At 33.5% G+C, this 23,055-nt stretch overlaps 1 protein-coding gene across 15 annotated transcripts in view; it reads left to right on the top strand.

Moving 5' to 3' along the window:
• NBEA (neurobeachin) overlaps nucleotides 1–23,055 on the top strand; it is a 509,188-nt gene that overhangs the window by 107,802 nt on the left and 378,331 nt on the right. For all 15 annotated transcript variants that reach the window (XM_038174546.2, XM_072032602.1, XM_072032605.1 and 12 more), the window contains exons 6-10: nucleotides 861–987; nucleotides 12,489–12,608; nucleotides 15,731–15,877; nucleotides 20,977–21,174; nucleotides 21,929–22,062. In XM_038174546.2, coding sequence (XP_038030474.1) covers nucleotides 861–987; nucleotides 12,489–12,608; nucleotides 15,731–15,877; nucleotides 20,977–21,174; nucleotides 21,929–22,062 — 726 coding nt within the window. The remainder of the gene's footprint in view (nucleotides 1–860; nucleotides 988–12,488; nucleotides 12,609–15,730; nucleotides 15,878–20,976; nucleotides 21,175–21,928; nucleotides 22,063–23,055) is intronic.

The raw sequence follows: 23,055 nt of genomic DNA, 5'->3' as shown, positions 1-23,055 counted from the left end.
TTCTTTTTATTGTACACAAAAGGGAATAAATAACATACCTGACATAGCAGTAAATGTGGGATTAACATTTTAAAAATCCCGTGTTTGATTTAATTCATTAATTTCCACCAACTACATTTGCAAAATGTCTTTTAAGAAGTTCAGAATATCTCTTTACAATATTTTTGATTTCAAAAATGCATAAAGAAATGTATTAGCTTTCAGCTTTTTCTATCTTTATGATGTTTGCCACAGGAAAGCTGAAAACCTTTATTAAACTTACTTTTTAAAAATTGCAATCCATCATCTAATTAAAATAAATCTATTACTCAGAGGTTTACAACTTCATAGATCATTGTCCTAACTAAATCATCAGTCCTGAAAAAGAAATAATTCTTGTGCATAGTAATTACCCTGAATCCAAACTTACATGTCATACCAATTTTGTTGTTCTCCTAGCCCCTTGAAACTGCAAGACATCGTTCAAAATCTAAGCATAGCATTTGTTTTTGTGATAGATTTGCATTTACAGCTTAAATCAGATATAATATTTGAAATTATGATGGATTAGAAAAATTAGGGCAAAACCTGAAAATATGAGATTTGCCATCTTGCATTTCTGGAAACTGAGGAAAAAATAAATAAATATTGATTTTTAGAACATAGCCTGGAATCAAGTTCATGGTGAAGATTAGTAGCAAACCACTGATTGTTTTCCCCCACCAAGACAGGGCGGGGAGAGAGGATGAATAAGAAATTAAATTCACTGTTCCAAAAGCCAATTTCTTTTCTTCTCACGGCACTTTAGAGTGTATTTGAACCCTGTTTTATTATATGATAGATCCTATTTTTCTAATTTCTGTAATAATCTTTCTTTTCAGTTTCCGCACTAGTAAAGGTGTTGGGTATTCGGCTCATTTTGTCGGCAACTGTTTAATAGTTACATCGCTGAAGTCAAAAGGCAAAGGTTTCCAGCACTGTGTGAAGTATGACTTTCAGCCACGCAAGGTAAGCAAAATAGTATTCACAGTAAAGAATAACGTTGAAAATGTGACAAAATGCTTTTGGAAAGAAGTACTAAAATCATTTTAGTGATATGGCATCTGTAGATTATTTATAAGCTTATTTATATCTATTTATATCTAATCTATTTATAAGCTTATTTATAATTAGCTTCTCTGTCATGTAGAGTGTTATGTCAGTTACAGGCTAGAATCAGTTTAAAAATAATAATAATTTATGAAGTTACCTTTCTATAAAGTTAACTTGTTTTTAAAAATACTGCTCAATTAGCTTCAGATGCTGAAGAATTTTAAGTATTTGTGAAATGGTTGTATTTCATTTTAAAAGGTCTGTATGTTACAGAAGTAATTCTTTTTCTGAACATTCTGTACTTGGTAACATTGGTGACAATGCCTGGAACAATTTTGCTGGCAGTGTTAGAATTTTGCTTATCTGTTGCTGGGAGAAACAAGGATCTGAACTTTTTCTATATTGGTGATGTTTTGGGATTTCTCATTTTTTATAGTAAGTCTTGATTATTTCTCTAGACCATATTAGTGTTTCTTTCTGCTGTATGTCTAGTAGTGTCTAGTAATCCTAAGAGAACAGTGATTCTGCTGGCTTCAAAGATTTCAGTTAGTTGGCTGCAGCATCAACTTTCCCATACAGCAATCATTTTTTGTTTGTCATTGATAACATTCCTGTATGTATTTTGCTGTGAAGATTTTATTTTATTTTATTTTATTTTATTTTGGCTTTAGGATTCTTACACTGAATTTCAGCACAGTCTTTTATATTTTAGCAAGATATTCTTTTTACCATGAAGGACTGCAGTTTCCTTCATGCCAAACTTGGAAAATGATAACTCTTGCTATTCTACCTAAAATAGTTAATTATGAAATACTAGTAAATGTCTATCTCATTATATGATTATCAGTGTCAAATCATCAGCTGATCTGCTGAAGTATATCCAAATACATCTTTCATGACAGTTTTATATTTCTCCTAGATCTTGCTTCATACACTTTGGGTCATATGTCCGATTTTAGAAAGTATTTGGAATAAATCATTATATTTGCAAGTATTTTTGTGTGCCTGTGGTGGTTTTACCCTTCTGGACAGCTGAAGTCCATCGTAGTCACTCTTTCACACCCCCTCCTCGAAGGAAGAGGGGAAGAAAATATGATGGAAAGGGCTGAAGAGTTGAAATCACTCACCAATTAATGTCACATGCAAAACAGACTCAGCCCAGGGAGATTAATATAATTTATTGCCTACCACTAGCAGACAAACCTAATGAGAAACTAAAAGAAAACTGAAAACTGAAAACTCCGAGTGGCACAGGGAACAGCGAGGGAATGGGGGCTGCGGTCAGTCCCTGATGCTTTGTCTCCACCACTCCTTCACAGTCACTCTCTGCCCTTGCTCCACGTGGGGTCCCTCCCATGGGATGACGTCCTTCCTGAACTGAGCCTGTGGGGGTTGCCCAGAGGTTGCAGCTCTTCAAGAACTGCTCCCACACGGCTCTGTCCCACGGGGTCCATCCCCCAGGAGCAAACTGCTCCAGCACAGGTCCCCCACGGGTGGGCGGCAGCTCCCCCCAGCCCCCCTGCTCCTGCGTGGGCTCCTCTCCACGGGCTGCAGCTCCGGCCCGGGGCCTGCTCCTGCGGGGGCTCTCCATGGGCCTCAGCCTCCTCCAGGCCACATCCACCTGCTCCACCGGGGGCTCCTCCATGGGCTGCAGCGTGGAGATCTGCTCCATGTGGGACCCATGGGCTGCAGGGGGACAGCCTGCTCCACCAGGGGCCTCTCCACAGGCTGCAGGGGAACTGCTGCTGCCTGCCTGGAGCACCTCCTGCCCTCCTGCTGCACTCACCTGGGGGCTGCAAGGCTGGTTCGCACTCCTCTTCCCCAGCTGCTATTGCAGAGCAGATTTGTTCCCTATTTTAAATCTGCTTCCAGAGGCCCAAGCAACGTTGCGCACTGGCTCAGCTCTGGCCAGCGGCAGGTGCCTTTTGGAGCCAGCTGGAGCTGGCTCTGATGTGACATTGATTGAGTAGCTGCTGGGCTCTGCTCATAGAGGTGTTCCCTACAGCGCCCTACTACCAAACCCTTGCCATGTAAACCCAATACAACAGCATATATTGTTTTCTATTAAAAACTTGTGCGTTTATGAGTATGGGAAAGTGCATAGAGAATAATGGAGGAAAGCAAACCTGTCAAATACTCTAAGTTAAAACATAGCCTGTTTAACATGTACATTAATTTTCTTCATATTGTTTAGTTATTACTTTGGTTCCACTAAGTATGCACTGAATGCGTTGATATGCATTCAAAAAAATTCATTTATATTTACAAAGCAGAGAACTGTCAAAATTGTATCTCAGGAAGAGCTAATTTTGTCACAAGACATACTCTTTTCTAGCATCTGCTTACAGATGGAAACATTTTAGCAATAGCTTTTGCCAAAACCATCCTCATCAAGCTTCTGAATAATCAATTTAAAAAATATATTTTTGTTGAATCACAGTAGAATTTATGTTCAAGCCACCTGGTCAAAAGGTCAGAAAGATATTATGTTATTGTGGAGGTCTTCCCACTGTTAACTGTCATGTGACACCCTAGGCAGTATAATATGAAATCTTGATTTAAAAATTTTTAGACAGGTATATAAGCAGTTATTTTAGGTTTTAATTAATGTATTTTAACAGCATTTTATAATTGTGTGTTTATAAAAAGTACTTGAGAAACTTTGTCATAATGTCTCATATAAAATGTGAGTGTAGATTAATAGAATGACCTCTTGACAGAAAAAGTATGAACAGGAAAGCAATTTAGTCAAGAACAAACAGCTTTTTTTCTTTTTTCTTTTTTCTTTTTTTTTTTTTTCTGGTGTTTTTAATCCTGAACACCTTTCCTAGTAGTAGTATAGATTAAAATTACATTCTACGTTTTGGAAAGATTGTATTCTTAGTGTGAAATTCCTCCTTTCTCCAATTGTACTGTGCTATGAAGTAAGAATATCACTTTCTCAGAAGTGGGTGATTAAACTTAAAAGATTTCAGCAGTATAAAAATTGACAGGCTCTTATCTAACTAGAGGTGTCTTTGGGTATTACCTAAGGAAGTTCTTATTACAGCAGAGAAGCATGGTATTTCGGGATTTTTGAGAAAATGGTATACAGAATGAGCTTTCAGGATGAAATTATAGGAAAATTGTATTATTGACATGTAAAATAATAATAACAATAAAAAAAGGTAAGCAAATTTTTCAGCTTAAGCTTGAAAAAAAATGTGAAAGAGTATAAAGTTTGTTTGGATCATAGTGTCATAGTAAAGTCCTGAAAACCATGTCCTTAAATACAGAATATATGAGAAATCAACTAACCCTTGGTACAACATTATAAAGAGCATCCAGGTTAATGAGACAGGTAGTAGGAAACTGTGAGACATACATATATACTCGTTTCTGCACATCTAAAAATATACATGTATATATATAAATGAAACTGTAATTGCTCTCTTAAAGGAAGATTTTCACATAACAGAAATATGAGATTTGTTGACTTGATAGTCAAAGAATCACAGAATGGGTGAGATTGGAAGGGACCTCTGAAGATCATCTAGTCCAACCCCAACTTGAGCAAGTGTCAGTGGATGCTCATTTAAAATTGCACTTACAGTTAGGAGTGAAGTCCTGTATTAAAGTCCTGTATAATAATACCAGTTTAGGTAAATAAATTCACTGTAACAATAAATGAGTTTCTGAATGCTGAAAATCACTAAGTAGAGAAAACATGCTATACAAATTTAATTGCATGATGAGGATGGTTATAATATACATAATAGACTAGGAAACATGAGAATACATAATAAAGAGAAGCTTATCTTACTTTGATATGAACTGGGTGACGTATTACTGATATGAGAATTCAAACTTCTAAATGTCAGCAACATTTGGATTTATTTCTTGTTGAAACTTTTGGAAAACTCAAGAGCTGCATCTCACTTGACTTGGTCACACACAAAAAAAAAAAAAAGAAAAAAAACAGAATGCACTTAGATATGTGGGATATTTTTATTTTAAAGGAACTACAAAACAAAAAACAAACAAACAAACAAACAAAAACACTTCACTGCTTTAAAAAAAATAAAAACATTAGAAAAGGTGCAGTTAAAAGATGGAAGTGTTTGATAGTGTTGAAGCTATTTCTTAAAGACAAATATACAGAAGGCTGAACAAATATATACTTAGTCCAAAAAAAAATCAATGGGAAGCTTAAAAGCTCATCATAATGTATCCAAACACAGATAAATAGCAAAGCAGAGACTATTGTAAACAAAAGAAAATCTTTCAGAAGATGTAAGTTGCATCAAAGTAAAGAATGCTTAGAAAAGTATGTTATAGCAAATTATATGTGAAATGAGAAGAATATATTTTTTTTCTACTCCATAAGGGCAGTCAGATGACTAATGCATAACAGGAGCCTTTGAAGAACAATGTTGTAACAAAAAGGCTAAATGAATTAATTGCATCATTGTTTACTACAAGACAATGGGGATGAGTCAGAGGAAGTGTTTTAAATTGAAATTTCAGTTGAAGAGGTATAGAAATCAATATAAGAAAGAGTAATTAGCTGTCAGGACCATACAGTAGGCACCCTGAAGTTCTATAGGAACTTGAATATGAAATTTGCCAAAATTTTAATTATGGTATGTAATGTATTTTGCCAAACAGTGGGTGATAGAAAATGATACAAAAGGCTTTGTCCATTACTTAGAATTACATATTTGTTACTTCTGCCTGGTTTCTAAACTATCAAAATGAGGCAGAAGCTAGAAAAAAATAATGAAAGAAAATATTAGAAAATAGATAAATAAACATATTTGGGACAAAGTAGTACAGTACTGCACTACATTTTGTCTCCAAGTTCTGTTGGAGGATTGATAACCGTATACACCAGTATGTGGATTGCCCAAGAACTTAAAGCATTTTACTCCTCTGAAGGCCTTAAAGAAATTAAATTGTCATGTGGTAAGATAATTGATATTTGTTAAAATACAGGGATGAGAAGGATATAAATTGAGAGAGCAAGAAGCTCAAAAAAACTTGATTTTCCTGTCAATGTGAATGCAATATGAATTTAACTTTTAGTTTGTCATCATCTATTGCGGGATGGTATTTCAGCATCTATTTTCATCTAGTATCAATCAAACTATAAGGAGTAATGTAGCTTTTCAAAGCTTGTTTTATCTAGATTGGTACTAGTGATAAATATGACAAAAGGAGTAAACCATTTTTTGAACAATACTCAGTACAAAGAAATAATAATGTAAGATGTAAATTTAGTTAATTCAAGTGCAGGAGGCAAAAGAACAATTTTTTTTAATGGATTAGTTGTGGAGCTGGGACAAATTGTGTGTACAGGCACTTGTGTGTGCATACATATATGCAACTAAAGAAAATCATAGAATTATAGAATGGCTCAGGTTGGAAGGGACATTAAAGATCACCTAACTCCAACCCCCTGCCATAGACAAGGATGACTACATCAGGTTGGCCGAGGCCCCATCCAGCCTGGCATAGAACACCTCCAGGGATGAGGCATCCACAGCTTCTCTACCTCACTACCCTTACAGCAAAGAATATCCTCCTAATGTCTAGTCTAAATCTATTGTCTTCAGTTTAAGACCATTCCCCCTTGTCCTATCATTATCCACCTGAATAAAGAGTCCCTCTCCATCCTTTTTATTAGACCCCTTTAAGTATTGAAAAGCCACAATGAGGTCTCCCCTGAGCCATCTGTTTAGGCTGAACATCTCCAGCTCTCTCAGCCTTTCTTCACAGGAGAGTTGTTCCAGCCCTCTGAAAATCTTTTTGGCCCTCCTCTGGACTTGCTCTGACAGCTCCCCCTCCTTCTTGTGCTGGGAGCCCCAGACCTGGATGCAGCACTCCAGGAAGGGCCTCATGAGGACAGAGTACATGACCACCAGTGAAGACCGAGGCAAAGAAGTACCTCTGCCTTTTCCCCATCTGTCATTACCAGTTCTCCGTCTTCATTTGTCAGAGGCGCTACACGCAAAAACAAATTCAATGTGTTTTTTAGAACTTGCCTTAGAGATCGGAGCAACAGATGTAAATAGTGCTCTGAAGCAGTAGCTATGCTAAAGATTCAAAAAAAAATGCGTGACAGGAAGGAGATTTTGACTAAAAGAAAATGCATATGCAAGGAATGCTGGTTACCATGCAAATAAAAAAAAATAGTAAAATGATAAAATCTGTGGGTTTTTGTTTTTTTAAATAAAGCTTGACATGCACACCAATGCTATCAAAAGATGGTATTGCTCATGTTATGGGATCTGTGGACAGTGTTGCAACAGAAGATTAATGAGCTATTTGTTTCCAAACAAATAGTTTAATCTACACACAACGGGACAAGCTGCACACCAGCTTGCAGACTGGTATGTTGTCTGAAATGCTCTTAAAGCATTGTAAAAGGAAAAAAAATCATAGAATATATGTGGACAGAACTTGGAGTTTATCGTTATCAGATTATTACAGAAGTAATTGTAAATATAAGTAAATAGCTATAAAAGATACAATTTTTAATAACGCCATTGCAAAGAATGTCTCATCTCAGGAAAATCATCATCATCACTAAGTGGAGATTACTGTTGAATAAACTGTGAATGAAAGAGGATGAATTTTTCATCTAACATATTTTTGTTAGGTGACGTGGAAGATTCAGAAAAGAAGCATTGACTAAAGCACTGACTAAAAGTAGTTGCATGGTTTGTACTTAGCTTAGTCAAGTTAAATTTCAGGGGTCTCAGTGATTAATTTTCTGCTGAACTTATTGAGGTGTTCCTTTGTGAAATATAATCTTCCTACAAAAGGGAAAACATTTTTCCTTCCCGGGGTCTACAAAATTTCAGCCCACAAAAATTACTTTGTTCATTTTTGCTTGGAAAAAAAAAAATTAGGCAGGCCACACGTGACTTCAGAAGACAAAGCTGCAGTGGTATGTCCTTAATCTAGTATGACCCAATAAATCTGTTTACCTGGACATGAAGGAAGTGATATAATCTTATGTACTATTGTACAATGAGTAGGATTTTTTTTACCCTTCTGTTAACTATAAGTTTTTAAGCGGAAAAAGTGAAAATACATTTTTAAAGACCTGGAAAACGTGTGGAAAAATGTGCATTCTAATATGCATGTAAAAATAAAAATATAAAAAATGCAACTCAGTTTAAGGACTACTGCAAAGATTATTGAGAATATATATTTTGCTGCATGCTTTTTTATTTCTAATTATGTGCCTTCTCTGATTTCAAAAGCAACAAGCAAAAATGTTTTTACTTTTATTTCCTCTGATACAGAGAGGGAAAGTTTTATATTAGTAACATCTGTATCTATTAAACCTGCCTCAGAGAGTGAGTCACCAAGTGAATCTGAAACCTGTACTAAGGTACTGTGTTGAGAAATTAAAAAAAAATATATGGATACAAGTTAGTTGGGTATGTCCTTATTTGTTATTTGATGAGGGACAGAGAAATCTTTGCAAAAGAAGTATAATATTAATTTTCTAAAAGTACTTTATTTCCCTAAGAAAATAAATAAATAAATAAATAAAAAGAATAAATCTGCATCATTTTACTTCATACTTAATACAAAAATATCATCCCTTAACAGCGGAGAGAGTCTTGGGAACTGTTTTGAGGAAGTTATGGATTTATACAGGGAGTTTATAATATATAACATATATGTATTCAGTTGTTTGTTTGTTTGTTTTTTAAGTAATGAAGGATATAAGTGCTAGACTGCTTGCCGTCTTTGTAGCACTTAGTCTATTTCAGGTCTACCTTTGCAGTTTCCAACAAATGCAAGAGAAAACTGTTTGACTCCAAATTACTCATTTACATGCTTCAAGTGGCAAGCGAAAGTAAGGCTTTCAGTGTGTAACTAATATGAAATTTAAACACTCCTATTTCTTCAAAAGTTTAATAGCTACTTTTATTGAAAAGAACTTGCTTGTAATTTAAACTATGTGTTTAAGAATCATTAACTTTACAAGTTACAGGGAGTTGTATCCAACTGAAAGAGGCAAAAGAATGGTACATGCGAAGGGGACATTTTCTATGGAGAAGTGAATATAAAATATTTATTTATATGCATGTAGGATCAATAAATTTGTTGTAATACAAAATGTTTTATACCTGTTTTTACTTTTTTTTTTTTTTTTTTTTAAGGTAGAAGCTGTAAGAAGTTCAATGATTCAAGTTGAAATATGGTTATTGATATTTGTAAAATAATGTTACATATACTATGGTTCCATTCTTAATGAGTGAAATTGATCAGGGCTTCATTTTTAAGTCATGCTTAGTAGACTGTATCACTTAACTTCTCAAGAGTAGATATGAAGTAGTTCATTTTGACTCTGCAAGACAAATTGGTAAAAGTTTCTTGACATGTTTCTCACTAGGAAGAAAAGAAAAAGATAAAGGACCTGCCTACAATATTTTCAATTGTCCAAATAACTACAGGGTACTTAGGAGAACAGGTGAAAATTATAACTTCTTAATTAAATCAGAGGGCAGAAGACAAGTTTGTCAAATATATCGTTAACATGCTTCATTTGTATGTCCAGACTAAATGCATTCTGTGAAGTATTTTTTCGAAAATTCATGACAAATAACTGACTCAGTATTTTATAAAGATAATGATAGTATGGCACAATATTATAGATGAGAGTATTGTTGGTGTAGAAGAGAAAGACCACCTCAACCACTTAGAGGATAGCTTCTCTAACTTCTTGACAGCTGTTTTATATTGTAAAACAAGTCAACAAGGAAGGAAATTTAAATGATTGAAACCATCAGTGATTTAGTGAGACAGTTCAGACTTTACATACATGAAATTCTCTATTTTACTTTGTTTCTTATGGAAGAACAAACTTTGATATGTTTTCTTACCAAGGCAGAACAGAAGGTGAAGGAGGAAATGAATATTTTTTCTATTTGTGTTTATTGTGTTGTAAAAGCTACCTAGATTATTTTGATTAGCTCTTAGGAGGTGGGTTCTTCCAAAAGGTTAGCCATCTAATCTAGTCAGCTGAACAAGAAACAGGCACCTGCAGCAAATTATTGTGCAGGTGTAGCTAAGACTTGGAGAATGGTATTTAATGCCTACAAGTACTCAACTTGATGCACTCCTTATTTAAGAATTGTAGGTGACTGTCTTATAGTAGGTATATATATATAGTATATATAGTATATATATAGTAGGTATATATATATAGTAGATATATATAGTAGGTAAGTGAACTTTGGTTTTCATAGATTCTTATGATTGGATCATTCAGTAAATATGATCTGAGTTTGTTTATTAGCTTGGCTTTTGTTTATGAGGTTCTCTACTTCAGAGAACCTCATAGCAACTAGAGTCAAATGAAGTAACACAGTTTCTGTATTAGGGACCTCTGTTATGTTTGTTTACTTATGAGGCTTTCTGGGACAGCCTCATAAGTATTCTTTTAGGAGGATGTGGAGCATAGGCCTAGAAATGCGGTTCATTTTGGATATTGAAATATTTTACATACAGTAGTATAAAAATCACACAAAATGACACAAATTAATGCTTATGGAGGTTTAAAATAACTTAAACCTTTTGCCGAAGTGGTAAATCATGTGGGGCTGCATCTCTTCAGAGTATTTGAAGTGCTATTTTCCAAGGGTGGCAATTTTTTAGTAAAGTGCATACGGATATGAGTATTTTGCTGCATAACTAGTTCAACTTTATTCTAGCTTTGAAACTGTAGTACTACTTTTGAAGCCCTTTCATGGTTGGACTGAATCCCATGGGAGGAGGAGGGATATACCTTTTTTCATGAAGATGTGTTTACTAAATATTCTGAAAAGTAGTGGCATAATCATAAAAAAAGCTTATTAAAATAAATCTTCAGTGACATAAAAGTTCTTTTTTTTAAAAAAAAAAAAATAAAATAAAAAGCTAAACAACAGTCAAAAAGTAATAATTAAAATGTGCCAAGAAAGAGAAAGCAAATAAATTGTAAATGACTATTCCAAATAATAATATATTAACATAATAAATGAGCATTTGTACCTGGTAAGTCCAGATGATAACATATACAAGACTGCTACTATAACTACAACTAAAACAACTGCAGCCTTACTCAAAAGGGAAAGATAAAGTCCATATATTCAGTTTAAGCAGTTAATTGAAAAAATAATTTTTAAAAAATCACTATGATCTGTCTTTTGAGATGCTCATAAATTGGCTTGAATTCTGACCAAGTGAGTAATTGTTCATTATGTGTACTCCTTCCCTGTTCAGGGAAGTGGCAACTAGATTAGGCTGCTCTAGGTGTTTCCAGTCAGGTTTTGAGTATCTCCAAGGAAGAGATGCTTCACAGCCTGTTTGTACAAACTGCTCTACTGTACAACCACCCTTACTGCCAGCCTTCTTACTTATGCTTAAATGAAATTTCAAGTATTTCAGTTTGCTCCTGTTGCCTCTTACCCCGTTACTAGATACTACTGAGAAATCTCTGATTCCCTCTTTACTTCCTGCCCATTAAGTATTTATACACATGAATAAAATGTCCCTGAGCCTTCTCCTCTCAAAGTTAAACTGTCCCATATCTCAGCTTCTCTTCATGTGTCAGAGGCATTGATCACTTCATCACGTTTATGGCTCTTTGTCGAACTCTCTCCAGAATGTCCATTTTCTTCTGGTTTTTATGTGTTTTGAAAGAATAGAATTATAGTTAAGTATGAGTTGATTTTCAGATCACAAAATATTAAATTACCATTCCTAGGATTAGGTTATTCTGAAGGTTGGGTTCTAAAGGAAAATTAAGATTTTCTTCTTAAACTTTATAATTTACATTTAAAATTCATCATGGACATAATGATTCTAGTTGAACAAATTATTTGAAAGACTACCATAGTTGTACTTGGAAGTGTTTTACTCAGGTGCTTTCTCCCCTTGATTATAAAATAGGAAGCAATTGAGGTGAGGTGCTAAACTGGGCTGTAAAATCTGCTGTGATGATTTTTTTTCTTTCTTTTTATTTAATAATTTCCGATAGATTAAAAGACAGAGATGTGTGATGTTAATTTGTTAAGGCACATAGAAATGGATTTCTGATGAGACCTGAGTTGTATTTTGTGTACAGCACATATGTTTTTAGATTATGCTTTCAGGAAAGGGAATGTAATAATCTTTTAAATTTTATTGTGTTTTAATTTTATTGCATTCTTTGCTCATATCCCATAAAAAGATGTTGGTAGGTGCATTGTTATGTCTGATCACTGTTCTACCGAGTGGACTTGGAAGTTCCACTGATTTGACTTTTAATCCTATAAGTTTGTAAGGATTCATCTGGTCATATAACTTCATGAGCTTTTTCACTTATTTTCATTAAGTTTATGTGTTATAGCACAAAAACTGCCACTATATACTGATTTTCCATCTCTTTTCAGTGGTACATGATAAGCATTGTACACATCTATAATCGCTGGAGAAACAGTGAAATACGATGTTACGTGAATGGTCAGCTGGTATCCTATGGTGACATGGCCTGGCATGTTAACACAAATGATGTAAGATTTTATTTTTTTCCTTTCTTATAGCTTCACAGTACATCAAACTGTTCACCTCATTTTAAAGTAAATGAAAAAAGAAAGAAAACTACAGTATTTTCTCTAGATCTTTGCAAATTTTCTTTCTTTCTTTCTCTCTTTTTTTTTAAGCTTTAAAATCCTTAGTTATGTGTTTCATAAAATTTAATATTGCCGTGGTTTCTTTGTGTATTTTTTTTTCCTTTTCCTTTAGATTATAATGGATTTTGGGCTCTATTTTGCAAAGTTGTTTTAAGGAAATCTGTGGAGCTTTTGTTAGAGAGACAGTTATAGTTATTTTTTTTAATGTATAATATTGTTAGAGGACAGTGATAACAGTGGATTCATATTTCACTTTTTCCATAGAAAGTTATGGTGGAGATTTGAGATATGTAGATTAAGGAAAACCCTTAAGAAAAACTGATTCATTCAGCCTAATGAATATGTATGCTGCAAAGTATTTTTGTATCTGCCAATAATTTTTGTATTATGTTAAATTCTGTTTTATTCAAGAAGAGACATCTGTTAATGATTACAAGATTTCTGTGATATTTTTGTTGATTGAACATTAGATTTTAAGTATATACTTTTTTTTTAATTGCAGTAGAACTGAATAGTCTGGACCATAGTCAGAGTCCCATTGTTTTAAGCACAATACATATATATATATAAAAATATTGTGAGAGATAATTTCTTCTATGAAGAACTTACTATTTTAAAGCAATGAGACAAACAGAGATTAAGGAGAAAAAAAAAGTTAAAGCTGGAAAACAGAAGCATGGAGAAGCGTAAGAAAATTTATGGCATTAAACAAAGTCTGATGTTTTACATCTATATCCCAGTAGCAAGCATATTTTGCCTCTTTCATTGTTTGACTTGGATTAGTTCATAGGCAGTTGACTACTATTAAAAATGCTGTGCTTAATTATTAATTAATGTCCTTAATTATTAAGGATTTAGTATTTAATTAATGTTGTTAGCAAGTACAAATTAAGTACTACAAAGTTGCAATTTTGTATTTTGAATTTTATTGGCTTGGATGACCAATAGGGAGACTATGGAGACTACCAATAAAAAGATACTGAGACACGCAAAGTTGCGTAGAACAAGTGAATACAGTGTTGTTGTGTCTGCTTGTACCACAGGCAGAAATGAGTAATTTTTACCTAGAAAAGATTGCATGTATACCTGTAAATACAACTAAATGTTAATTGGACAGAGGTCAAGTTATGTTAACAGTACATTCTTACAGGAAATGTATCAGATTTAGTATTTTTGGATTATAAATTATTTTAATTAAATCTATCTATGCTTTAAAAAAAAAAAGAGTCCACTTTCTTCTATGATGGAACGAATGAGACTGTACACCTAATGATGAAGAAAACACTAAATATAATAAAGATAAAACTTTTCAGATGCTCACTGTGTCAAAGTTACCACTGGATAAAACTCATTTGGATTATATACTTTTCAGATTAATTTAATATATTTGCCTTATTGAGTTTAAAGTTAAGGGACTGACTGAGTTACATTTTCTCTCAAGCATAGATTTTATCTTGGAAAAGACTGTGAATTGATTTATTCCCCTCCAATAGAGCTCACATTACAGTTTTTTTATATTTTAGTGTCATTTTTCATTATGTGACATTTACCTCTTGTATCCAGTACTTTAGTCTACAGTTTTCATATGTGCAGACACTGAAGATGTCTCGGTTAACTCCATCTTCATTAATGCTATTTAATAAAATATAAAAGCTATAAAAAGTTTATTGTGTTAGTTGTGTGTCACATAACTCAATGTTTTTATTCCAAGGACTAATTATAGTTAGAGATTATGACAAAAAAGATTAAATTAAATGCATGAAAACACATAACACAAATAATTGAATGTGTACGATTACTAGCTGATCAGTACATTAAACAGTTGATTATAAGAGATCAAATAGCATTTAGAGATGGATGTTACATTGGAAGAGTTGATTATTATGGATTTTAGATTAGGAATTTTCCCCCAGTTATGGGAAGACATCAGAGAAAGCATAAAACTGTTCAAGATGTAGAATTAGGGGGTTGACAAAGTCTTTTGGAAGATTTTTTGCTCAGATACTAAATTGAAGACAAATTTGATGATGTCATAGAATCATAGAATATCCTGAGTTGGAAAGGACCCTTAGGGATCCTTGACTCCTGGCTCCGCACAGGACCACCCAAAAATCAAACCATATATCTGAGAGCACTGTCCAAATGCTTCCAGAACTCCAGCAGGCTTCCTAATGCAGATTACAGTAGTTTAATTTGTCTCAAAAAGTGAGGCCCATTCCTTGTTTTCATTAAATAAAGTACACGTGGCAAGGAAACTAAGAGAACTTTGCCAAAGATCATTATGCTGTCGATGAAGTCCTCTTGTGCTGCATCTTGTTTCCTAATTTCTCAGATCTTTATTCTGGATGGTTAAGTTCTAAATTTCATTTGATCTAAAAGCCTTCTTTCTTCGAAGCACCAGAAGAACTTAACCTAATTCTTGCAAAATAAATTTAACTTGGGAAGAAAAAAAAAAAAAAAAAAAAAACCAAAGCCACACTTCAAATACGAAATAATAGGAAATGGACAGATAGAGAACTGCGGAAGGTCTTTGTGCATATAGAAGGATAGATGTGAGAAGAAAGAACAGAAAATAGTGACTTCTCTGATTGTGGAAGAAGTCAGAAGGGGAGTTTAAGTTCAAATCACATCACTGTAAGGTGTAGTCATAGAACTGTGCCCCAGTTGCAAACTAGAAAAAAAAAAAGTATTTGTTTTTCTGCCACAAGTGTTTAGCTATTTTAGCACAACAGTGAAAGAATAGTGTATTTTGCCATTCTAAATTTCTCTATTGTATGTTAAATGATTAATAAAAAAGAAATTCTAATAGCCAGTCATAACAGCAGTGTAATACCAACCCATAAAATAATACATGTTAAGATACTCAAAATGAAATTGATCACTACAAAAATTTCTTAATTACGGTCTCCATTTATTTTTAGCTCCAGTAGTTGTACATGATAGTATTTCATTATATAGTTTGTGTAACTAAAGCTCATTATCATTGCCTCTTTCTGATATAGAGCTATGACAAATGTTTTCTTGGCTCTTCGGAGACTGCTGATGCTAATCGAGTGTTCTGTGGCCAGCTTGGAGCAGTGTATGTATTCACAGAAGCACTCAACCCAGCACAGATTTTTGCAATACATCAGTTAGGACCTGGTTATAAGGTAATAATGGATCTTAAAAAACATTGTTTTGTAAAACTGAAAATAACTGATAGATAATACTTGATAGATATAGTTGGAAGCTATATGTAAATGTAGATATTCCTCTTGGGGTCATATAGAGCTGTGTGATTTGTTTTCAGAAGAAGATAAGGATTTTGTCAAGTTTCCTAACTGTTCTTAATTTCTACCAGCTTTTTGAAAGATGCAAGTAATTGCTTTAAAAAATAGCTGAAACATGATTATATGTGATTTTTATAAATTTGGGTCATAATCAAATTAGAGCAATTTTGTGTTTGAGTACTAAATAAATGGCTGGGGAAAAACTTTCTTCCTCCCTCCTGTTTTGTGTTTAAGAACTGAGTTAAAGTAGACTAACATTGAACAAAGCATAATAAGCCAATTCTGTTCAAATACACAGTTTTAAAGAGTTCTGCTGAAGTAAAAGTTGAGCTTTTCATATATGCTTTGCCAGAGAAATTTAGGGGGGACAGTATGGACAAATTCATGGTGCACACATAAACTTTGATCAATGATATGTATGAACAATGTTAGTTATTTCTTGAAATGGCTGTGTACAGTATTATTTTATCAAGAAAAACAAAGTAAATGTTTTGCAGAAGTGTGTGGAAACTGTTTGCCCAGCAGAGAAGACTTGAAAATGAATGATTGGCCCTAACCTATATTAAGAGTATGGAATTTCTATCATCAATTACTCCCAAATTTTGTTTTTGTTGATTTTTGAAATTTGCAGTATCATCTGGAATACTTGCAGATTCTTAGTATATATCATATATTTTTAAAATAAAGACTTTTAAAAAGGGGCAAATACAGATCAACATTTAGATTCTATGAACATTAATTTGCTTTGCTGAAAATGACTTTGCTGTAAGTCATTTGATGACAGCTAGCATCTAAATGACAGTGACAACTGAAAATATATTTTGTGGTATATATGTGGTGTGAATAGCCGAATATATGTCAAAGGTACTTGGAGGAGAGGAAGTCTGTTGCATGTGTTTGATGGTTAAAACCTGCTGTAAAACCTAAAATGTTCAGTTAGTCAAGAAGTGTATCACACGTGCAAACAAGGGGTACTTTATTTCAATCTTAATACTGTATTTTGTTCAAACAAAGATTTCTGCAAATGTGGTTTTTTGGTCATACAAAAGAAAATAATGTGACCTTATAGTGCTTAATAATAAATGTATAAATCTTTATGAATTTATTAAATTCCCAGATTTGCAGGAGCATAGTGTAGTTATATGAAATAGGAATAATGGTTTCATTTGTTTCAAGTGAAAAATAATATGTAATAATATCGAGTGTTGAAGGGTTTCGTAAGGCATATGTGTTTTCATGCTAAACAATATTTCTAGTAGTTACTGCACAATCATTATTACATTTATTGATTATTAGGCTTCTGTTAAACTAAATTTCTTCACACCTATAGCTTATTACTGATTTTTATAAAATGTCAATTAGATTAATTTAATACTTCAGGGATGTTTCTCCTTGGTATATCATGATTTTAGGTTTAGACAGTGTTCCCAGCACAGCTAACGCCTCTTTCCTCTGTAAAGTGTTTTCATTCTTTCTCTAAGTATCTGAAAAAATAGCTTTTACCAATAATGGTTAAACACTAATTAATGCCTATTTCTCATTTGTAGAAGCCTCTGAGATTTTAACTTTAGTTAACATATTTAGCTATTGTTTTACAATATAATCTATATAATATTGCAGTATTCATTCATTTTGTCTATGATGTTCAAATGCAGTCAGCTACAGCATCTACTATAATTACTTCTCACTTCTGAACAACCTTAAGTGCTTCTTACCGTTTTAGCTTTAGCTTCAGTTGCATTCAGCGTTGGATACTGCAGATGAGTTGGACTACGATCTTCTCTTGTTTCCTGTGTATTATTATTGTTATGCTTTTATTGGAAAATTTGATGTAGAATGTGTGTAGTGACATTAAAATTTATGCTGCAGAAATAAAATTCCTGTTATTATAAAGATAATCCTGCAACAAAAGGAAATAATGCTTAACTTTTTCCAGTGAGTTGAGGCAATTTCTTTTCTAATATTAATAAATACAAAACTGGTAATTGTGAGTTTTTAATTTTGTATTGCTAAATTTAACTGCTATGATTCTAGTATAAGCCTATGTCTTAATAGCCTTATGCCATGCTTCTATTTACATAGGTATTTTCAGCTGCTTATCTGGTTGCCCAAAAGCTTAGATTTCTATCTTGACAATTTTTATTAGTTATCGTAAGTTTTTAAATTTGCAGAAATGTTTATGATCTCTGAATAAATTCTTATACTATTTGTAGTCTAGCAATAAATTCTGATACCACTTGTAATCTGACACCATGTCTACCACCTATGTAGAACGTGCAAGCAAAAGTGCAACGAATTCCAAAACTTCCTGCAAGTAGGTTGTTTGCATCTGCTATGGAATTCTGTATACTGTATGAATATACTGTGTGAATATATTATATATGCACTAAGATATTGTTTGTGCTAGATGAATGAATTTAGGCTTATCAGTTCAGTTCAAGGGTTTACCATTTAATCAACCATTTAAAGGTTGATTAAAAGTCATCTGCTATGTCCCAGGTGACAAAAATGCAGCGTGAGATGGCAGTAGCTCTCCTAAAAGTCTTCATGGTATTTTTTGCCTTCCTAAGTGGAAAATATACATATGGGATATATAAAAAATCCAAATTTATAGTTTTTTCCATGTTAAAAAAATAATTATATCCTGACTGAAAGCTTCATCCTTTGTTGTCAAAACTAATTTAGGCTATTTTCATTATAATAATCACAGGGCATCATACAAGTTCTCCACATATCCAGTTTGTAGCTAGAATAGACAAATATCACTCTCCTTCCTATGAAGTTTGGAAAACACTTTATATTGATTCTCTAATGCTGGTTACACTAAGTAGATATTAAATGTACACAAATTCACATGTATTATGTATTTCTGAACATTGTTTATTATACTTTGATAACCAGATAAAAAATAATGGCTAAAAATTATCTCAGGAGTTCCAGTGAGTGTTTTAGAGAAGGTGCAAGAGGTTGTGGCAGAGAAAATCAAAGGTGTGGGTTTCTTGTAAATCATGTATGTATCACATAGGATCTCATATAAAATCATATATATATCAATCCTATATTGAATAATTGATAAAGAAGCTAATTTATGATGATAAGGTATAAAGGAATAAATATATGTATTTGCCATTCAACATCTTAAAACTAAGGCTCTTTGTGGTCTTTATGCCCTCACACTGGTTGTATGAGATCTCAAACTTTCATTCCTCCCATGACCAGTAATTAACCATTTTCTACTTGACCTTATACACTTGATTGCCTCTGCTGTCCTCCTGTGGATGCATTTTCCCAAGTCCCCAGGACAGAATGAGTATGCTAAATTTATATTCTTTTTTGTGTAAGCTAATGTTAATAACAAAGGAGTATTGTGTCTAATTAGTAGTTTCTTTTTCCATCATACCATAATAATGTGAATAGAACAATAGCATTTCCAATTTAAGATCATTCTTGCTCAACTTGGATGGCTGTAATTCTTTTTTCAGACAACTTTTGAAATCAGTGAAACGACTGAACTATTTCTGTCTCTGCAATAAGTGTACAAAGATATATCTGTATAGTTAAATATGCTCTCTGGGGAGAAATGCATCATCACCTTCATCAGGACAAGTCTCTAACCTGTAGTAGTGATTTCCTGATAAGTGAGATTTAGACAGCCATATGAACTGAGAGCCAGCTCTCAAGCTGTAAGCGTAAGATTTAGTCTGCCTATTTCTGCTTCAGTGAGCAGTGTGGCAAGATAAGGGAACCCGTTTATAAATTAAAGCATTCGATGCTGAAGGCTGAATGTCCACAGTGTGTGTATCAGGGTTGGGGGGAATTATTGCTTCAGATTGGTTAAAGTCTGATACTTTGGACTGAATGACTGTCAGCAGTCAGTCAACATTTCTAGTTCAGTTTCTTCCAAAAGGAAGTCTCTTTGGTGCTGAACAGGTTTTTAATATGCACAAAGCAGTAACTGGGGATCACTGGGAGTTTCCTTACCAAATATACTGACTGACAGATCTGCTCCAAGGGTTCTCAATCAGCTGCAGTCAAATGCCCAGTTTATTCAGTCTACATCTTTCTTATGACAAATTGATGCTTGTCACAAGAGCTCATATTGTCAGTCACTTGAGCAGTCACCCTTTCCCATCATTTGGCCATAAACAAGAAAATTTATTCAGGATTTCCATCAGCCTTGAGAACTCTGCAAAAGCTGCATAGGTTTTATGGGTTTACATAACTGGCAGAAACCTGTACTATTTTTTGAAAGAGCAGCTGATAGCCTATAAATTGCCTATTTTAATTCTTCCACCTTGGATAACAACAACCCTAGTGATTACATTTTTTTACAGTTTCATGATGTATTTTCTTACTGTGTTGGGGGCAGGAGCAAGAGAGAAATTTGTTAGGACAAAATGGATGAAAACAACTATATAGATGGCTATATTCAGTAAAAATAAGCAAAATAATTCATATTTATCCTCAGCAATAAATCATTTTAAGATGAATAAAGATTTTAGAAACATAAATTGAATTTCATATTACAATGATGAAATGGTGATAATTTCTAATGTATTTACTTGTATCAACAAAGTACTGTGTGTTACTACTAGTTGTCTCTTTGCCACTGTCAAATGTAAAAGTAGGTGTGTGCCAAGTAAATCTGACAACGCTTTGCAGAAAGGAAGATATCTATCTTCTTGTGCTTGATTGATTTGTCAGTGTTGCCAGAAAAAATAGTTTTAGATCAGATATGGTTCATGGTATGCTTAAGGATAACAGAGATTTTCATTCTTTTTAAGCTTAAGAATCTTTAGTTTGAAAAGTGGGTTTTAGAATTTGTTTTATTTTTAATTTAAGTATCTCATTTATATATAATCTGGATTGTTAATGAAGCCTGAGATTTATGCTGTTTTAAAATAACTGTTACCTTAAACAAAATTGATTCAAAATTCTATTTACTTTATAAAGCTTCTTGTTTGTTGGTTTTTTTTCAGAGCACATTTAAATTTAAATCTGAGAGTGACATTCATCTGGCTGAGCACCATAAACAAGTGCTCTATGATGGGAAACTTGCAAGTAGCATTGCATTTACTTATAATGCAAAGGCTACTGATGCCCAGCTATGCCTTGAATCCTCACCAAAGGAAAATCCTTCAATTTTTGTACACTCCCCACATGCTCTTATGCTTCAGGTTTGTGTATTTTATTTTACTTTCAATAATTGTAATTTTTAGTTGACCAAATGAGAATACAAAAGCTATAATTTAACCGATTATTGTTTCTGATTATTAATATTATTAGCAAATGCAAATTTTACAGCTACTAGGTACACATTAAAACTTTTCCTTTCATTGAGATTGTTTTTGTCCTTTAAATCATGTATTTGCCTTTTTTTTTTTTTTCTATGTTCTGTGCATCTCCATATCAATGCTACTATGGCTGTTGTTCCCAGCATAATCTTTGTATGCTAGTTTCCCGGAGAGGAAAAACATAACAAAAGTACTTGCATCCTTTGGATTTTCTCTGTTGAATACTTCATGTATATACTAAATTCATATTCTGTGATAACTGTTAGCTCATCATCATTTGGATGACAATATAATTTCTGTGCTATTGTACGAGGATACTGTAATTTTATATTTCGGTTCTTAATAACACCTATCATGTGAACTGTCTTTTGCTAATTTTTTTCATTAAGAAATATATACTTCAGACCATAAGCCAGAATTTGGCATGATCCTAAAGTTTTTCTATTTGTTTGCCTTTAAGTATAATGAGTATAGCTGAAACATGAGTAATGAAATTAAGTTAAAAACATGTCTTGTTTAGTTTGTACTCCATTCAATGGTAAAGTGTTCCCAAGTTATATTTGTAACTATCCTTTAAAACCGAGATTAGTGGATTTTTTTTCCTTCTATTTATTTATTTATTTTTTTATTAATTTAGGATGTGAAAGCTATCGTAACCCACTCCATTCACAGTGCAATTCATTCCATTGGAGGAATTCAAGTTCTTTTTCCTCTCTTTGCCCAACTAGACAATCGACAGCTGCATGACAGTCAGGTGGAAACAACAGTTTGGTAAGCTTCTTTCAAGCAAGATAAACATTGAATTCAGCTAAGAATATTTCAGTTTCTGCTGTGGGAATAGTTTTTGTTTGTTTTTCTTTTTGTAAATTATGTGATGTATTTTACTTTTGTTTCTTTAAAAATATGTATTATTTTTGAAAAAGTAATTTACTGTAGAGTTGTGCAAATTGTAATAACCTGAGGAAATTCCAGGCAAAATTGGACATAAGTGATTGGATTAAATAGTGAATTCAAATCACATTAGATTTTTTAAGGATAGTTTTGTGATAATTTTGCAACTTCTGAAATAAATCAATGTGTTTTTGCTTGACAATGCAATGTTGTTTACTTCTCAAAGTCTGTGACATTTAAATCCATACTTAATCACATTCCAAGCAAGGGAAAGACACCACCATATTAACATGTTGTCAGAAAGTCACACATCTATGCTCAGCTATGTTTTGGCCACAGTACAATTGCAACAGTAACTGGGGGAGACAGTAACTGGGGGAGACTTTAAAGAGACTTTTAAACAGAGGAATATTAAACCTCTGTTCTGTTGACGCAGACCTACCCTTCAGTTACTGAGCACACGTGGAAGTTGGATAAATGCTTCAGTGCATAACATGCAACGTACTGCTTAGAAATCTGTCTGTACCCTTGCTGACTTGTGTAAAGCTAGCTCAGAGGTAGTTATTTTTGTAAGGATCTTGCTTACCATTTAAGATCTCATGCTGTATCTCATGCTGACAGTGAACTTATTCTAATGCAACACGAAATGTCTAGAATTGTTAGAGCAAAGTGTGTGGCCTAATTCTCTAGAGGTAGGATAGGGGTTTGAAGGGACCTTAAAGATCACCTAATTCCACCCGCCCTGCCATGGTCATAGACATCTCCCAGTAGACCACGTTGCTCAAAGCCCCATCCAACCTGTCCTTGAACACCTCTAGGGATGGGGCATCCACAGATTCTCTGGGCAACCTGTTCCAGGGCCTCACCACCCTC

Source organism: Anas platyrhynchos, chromosome 1, assembly GCF_047663525.1.
Source record: "Anas platyrhynchos isolate ZD024472 breed Pekin duck chromosome 1, IASCAAS_PekinDuck_T2T, whole genome shotgun sequence".
NCBI classification, from domain to species: Eukaryota; Metazoa; Chordata; class Aves; order Anseriformes; family Anatidae; genus Anas; species Anas platyrhynchos.
Note: the sequence above shows the minus strand (reverse complement) of the source record. Positions and strands in the feature narration are given on the sequence as shown.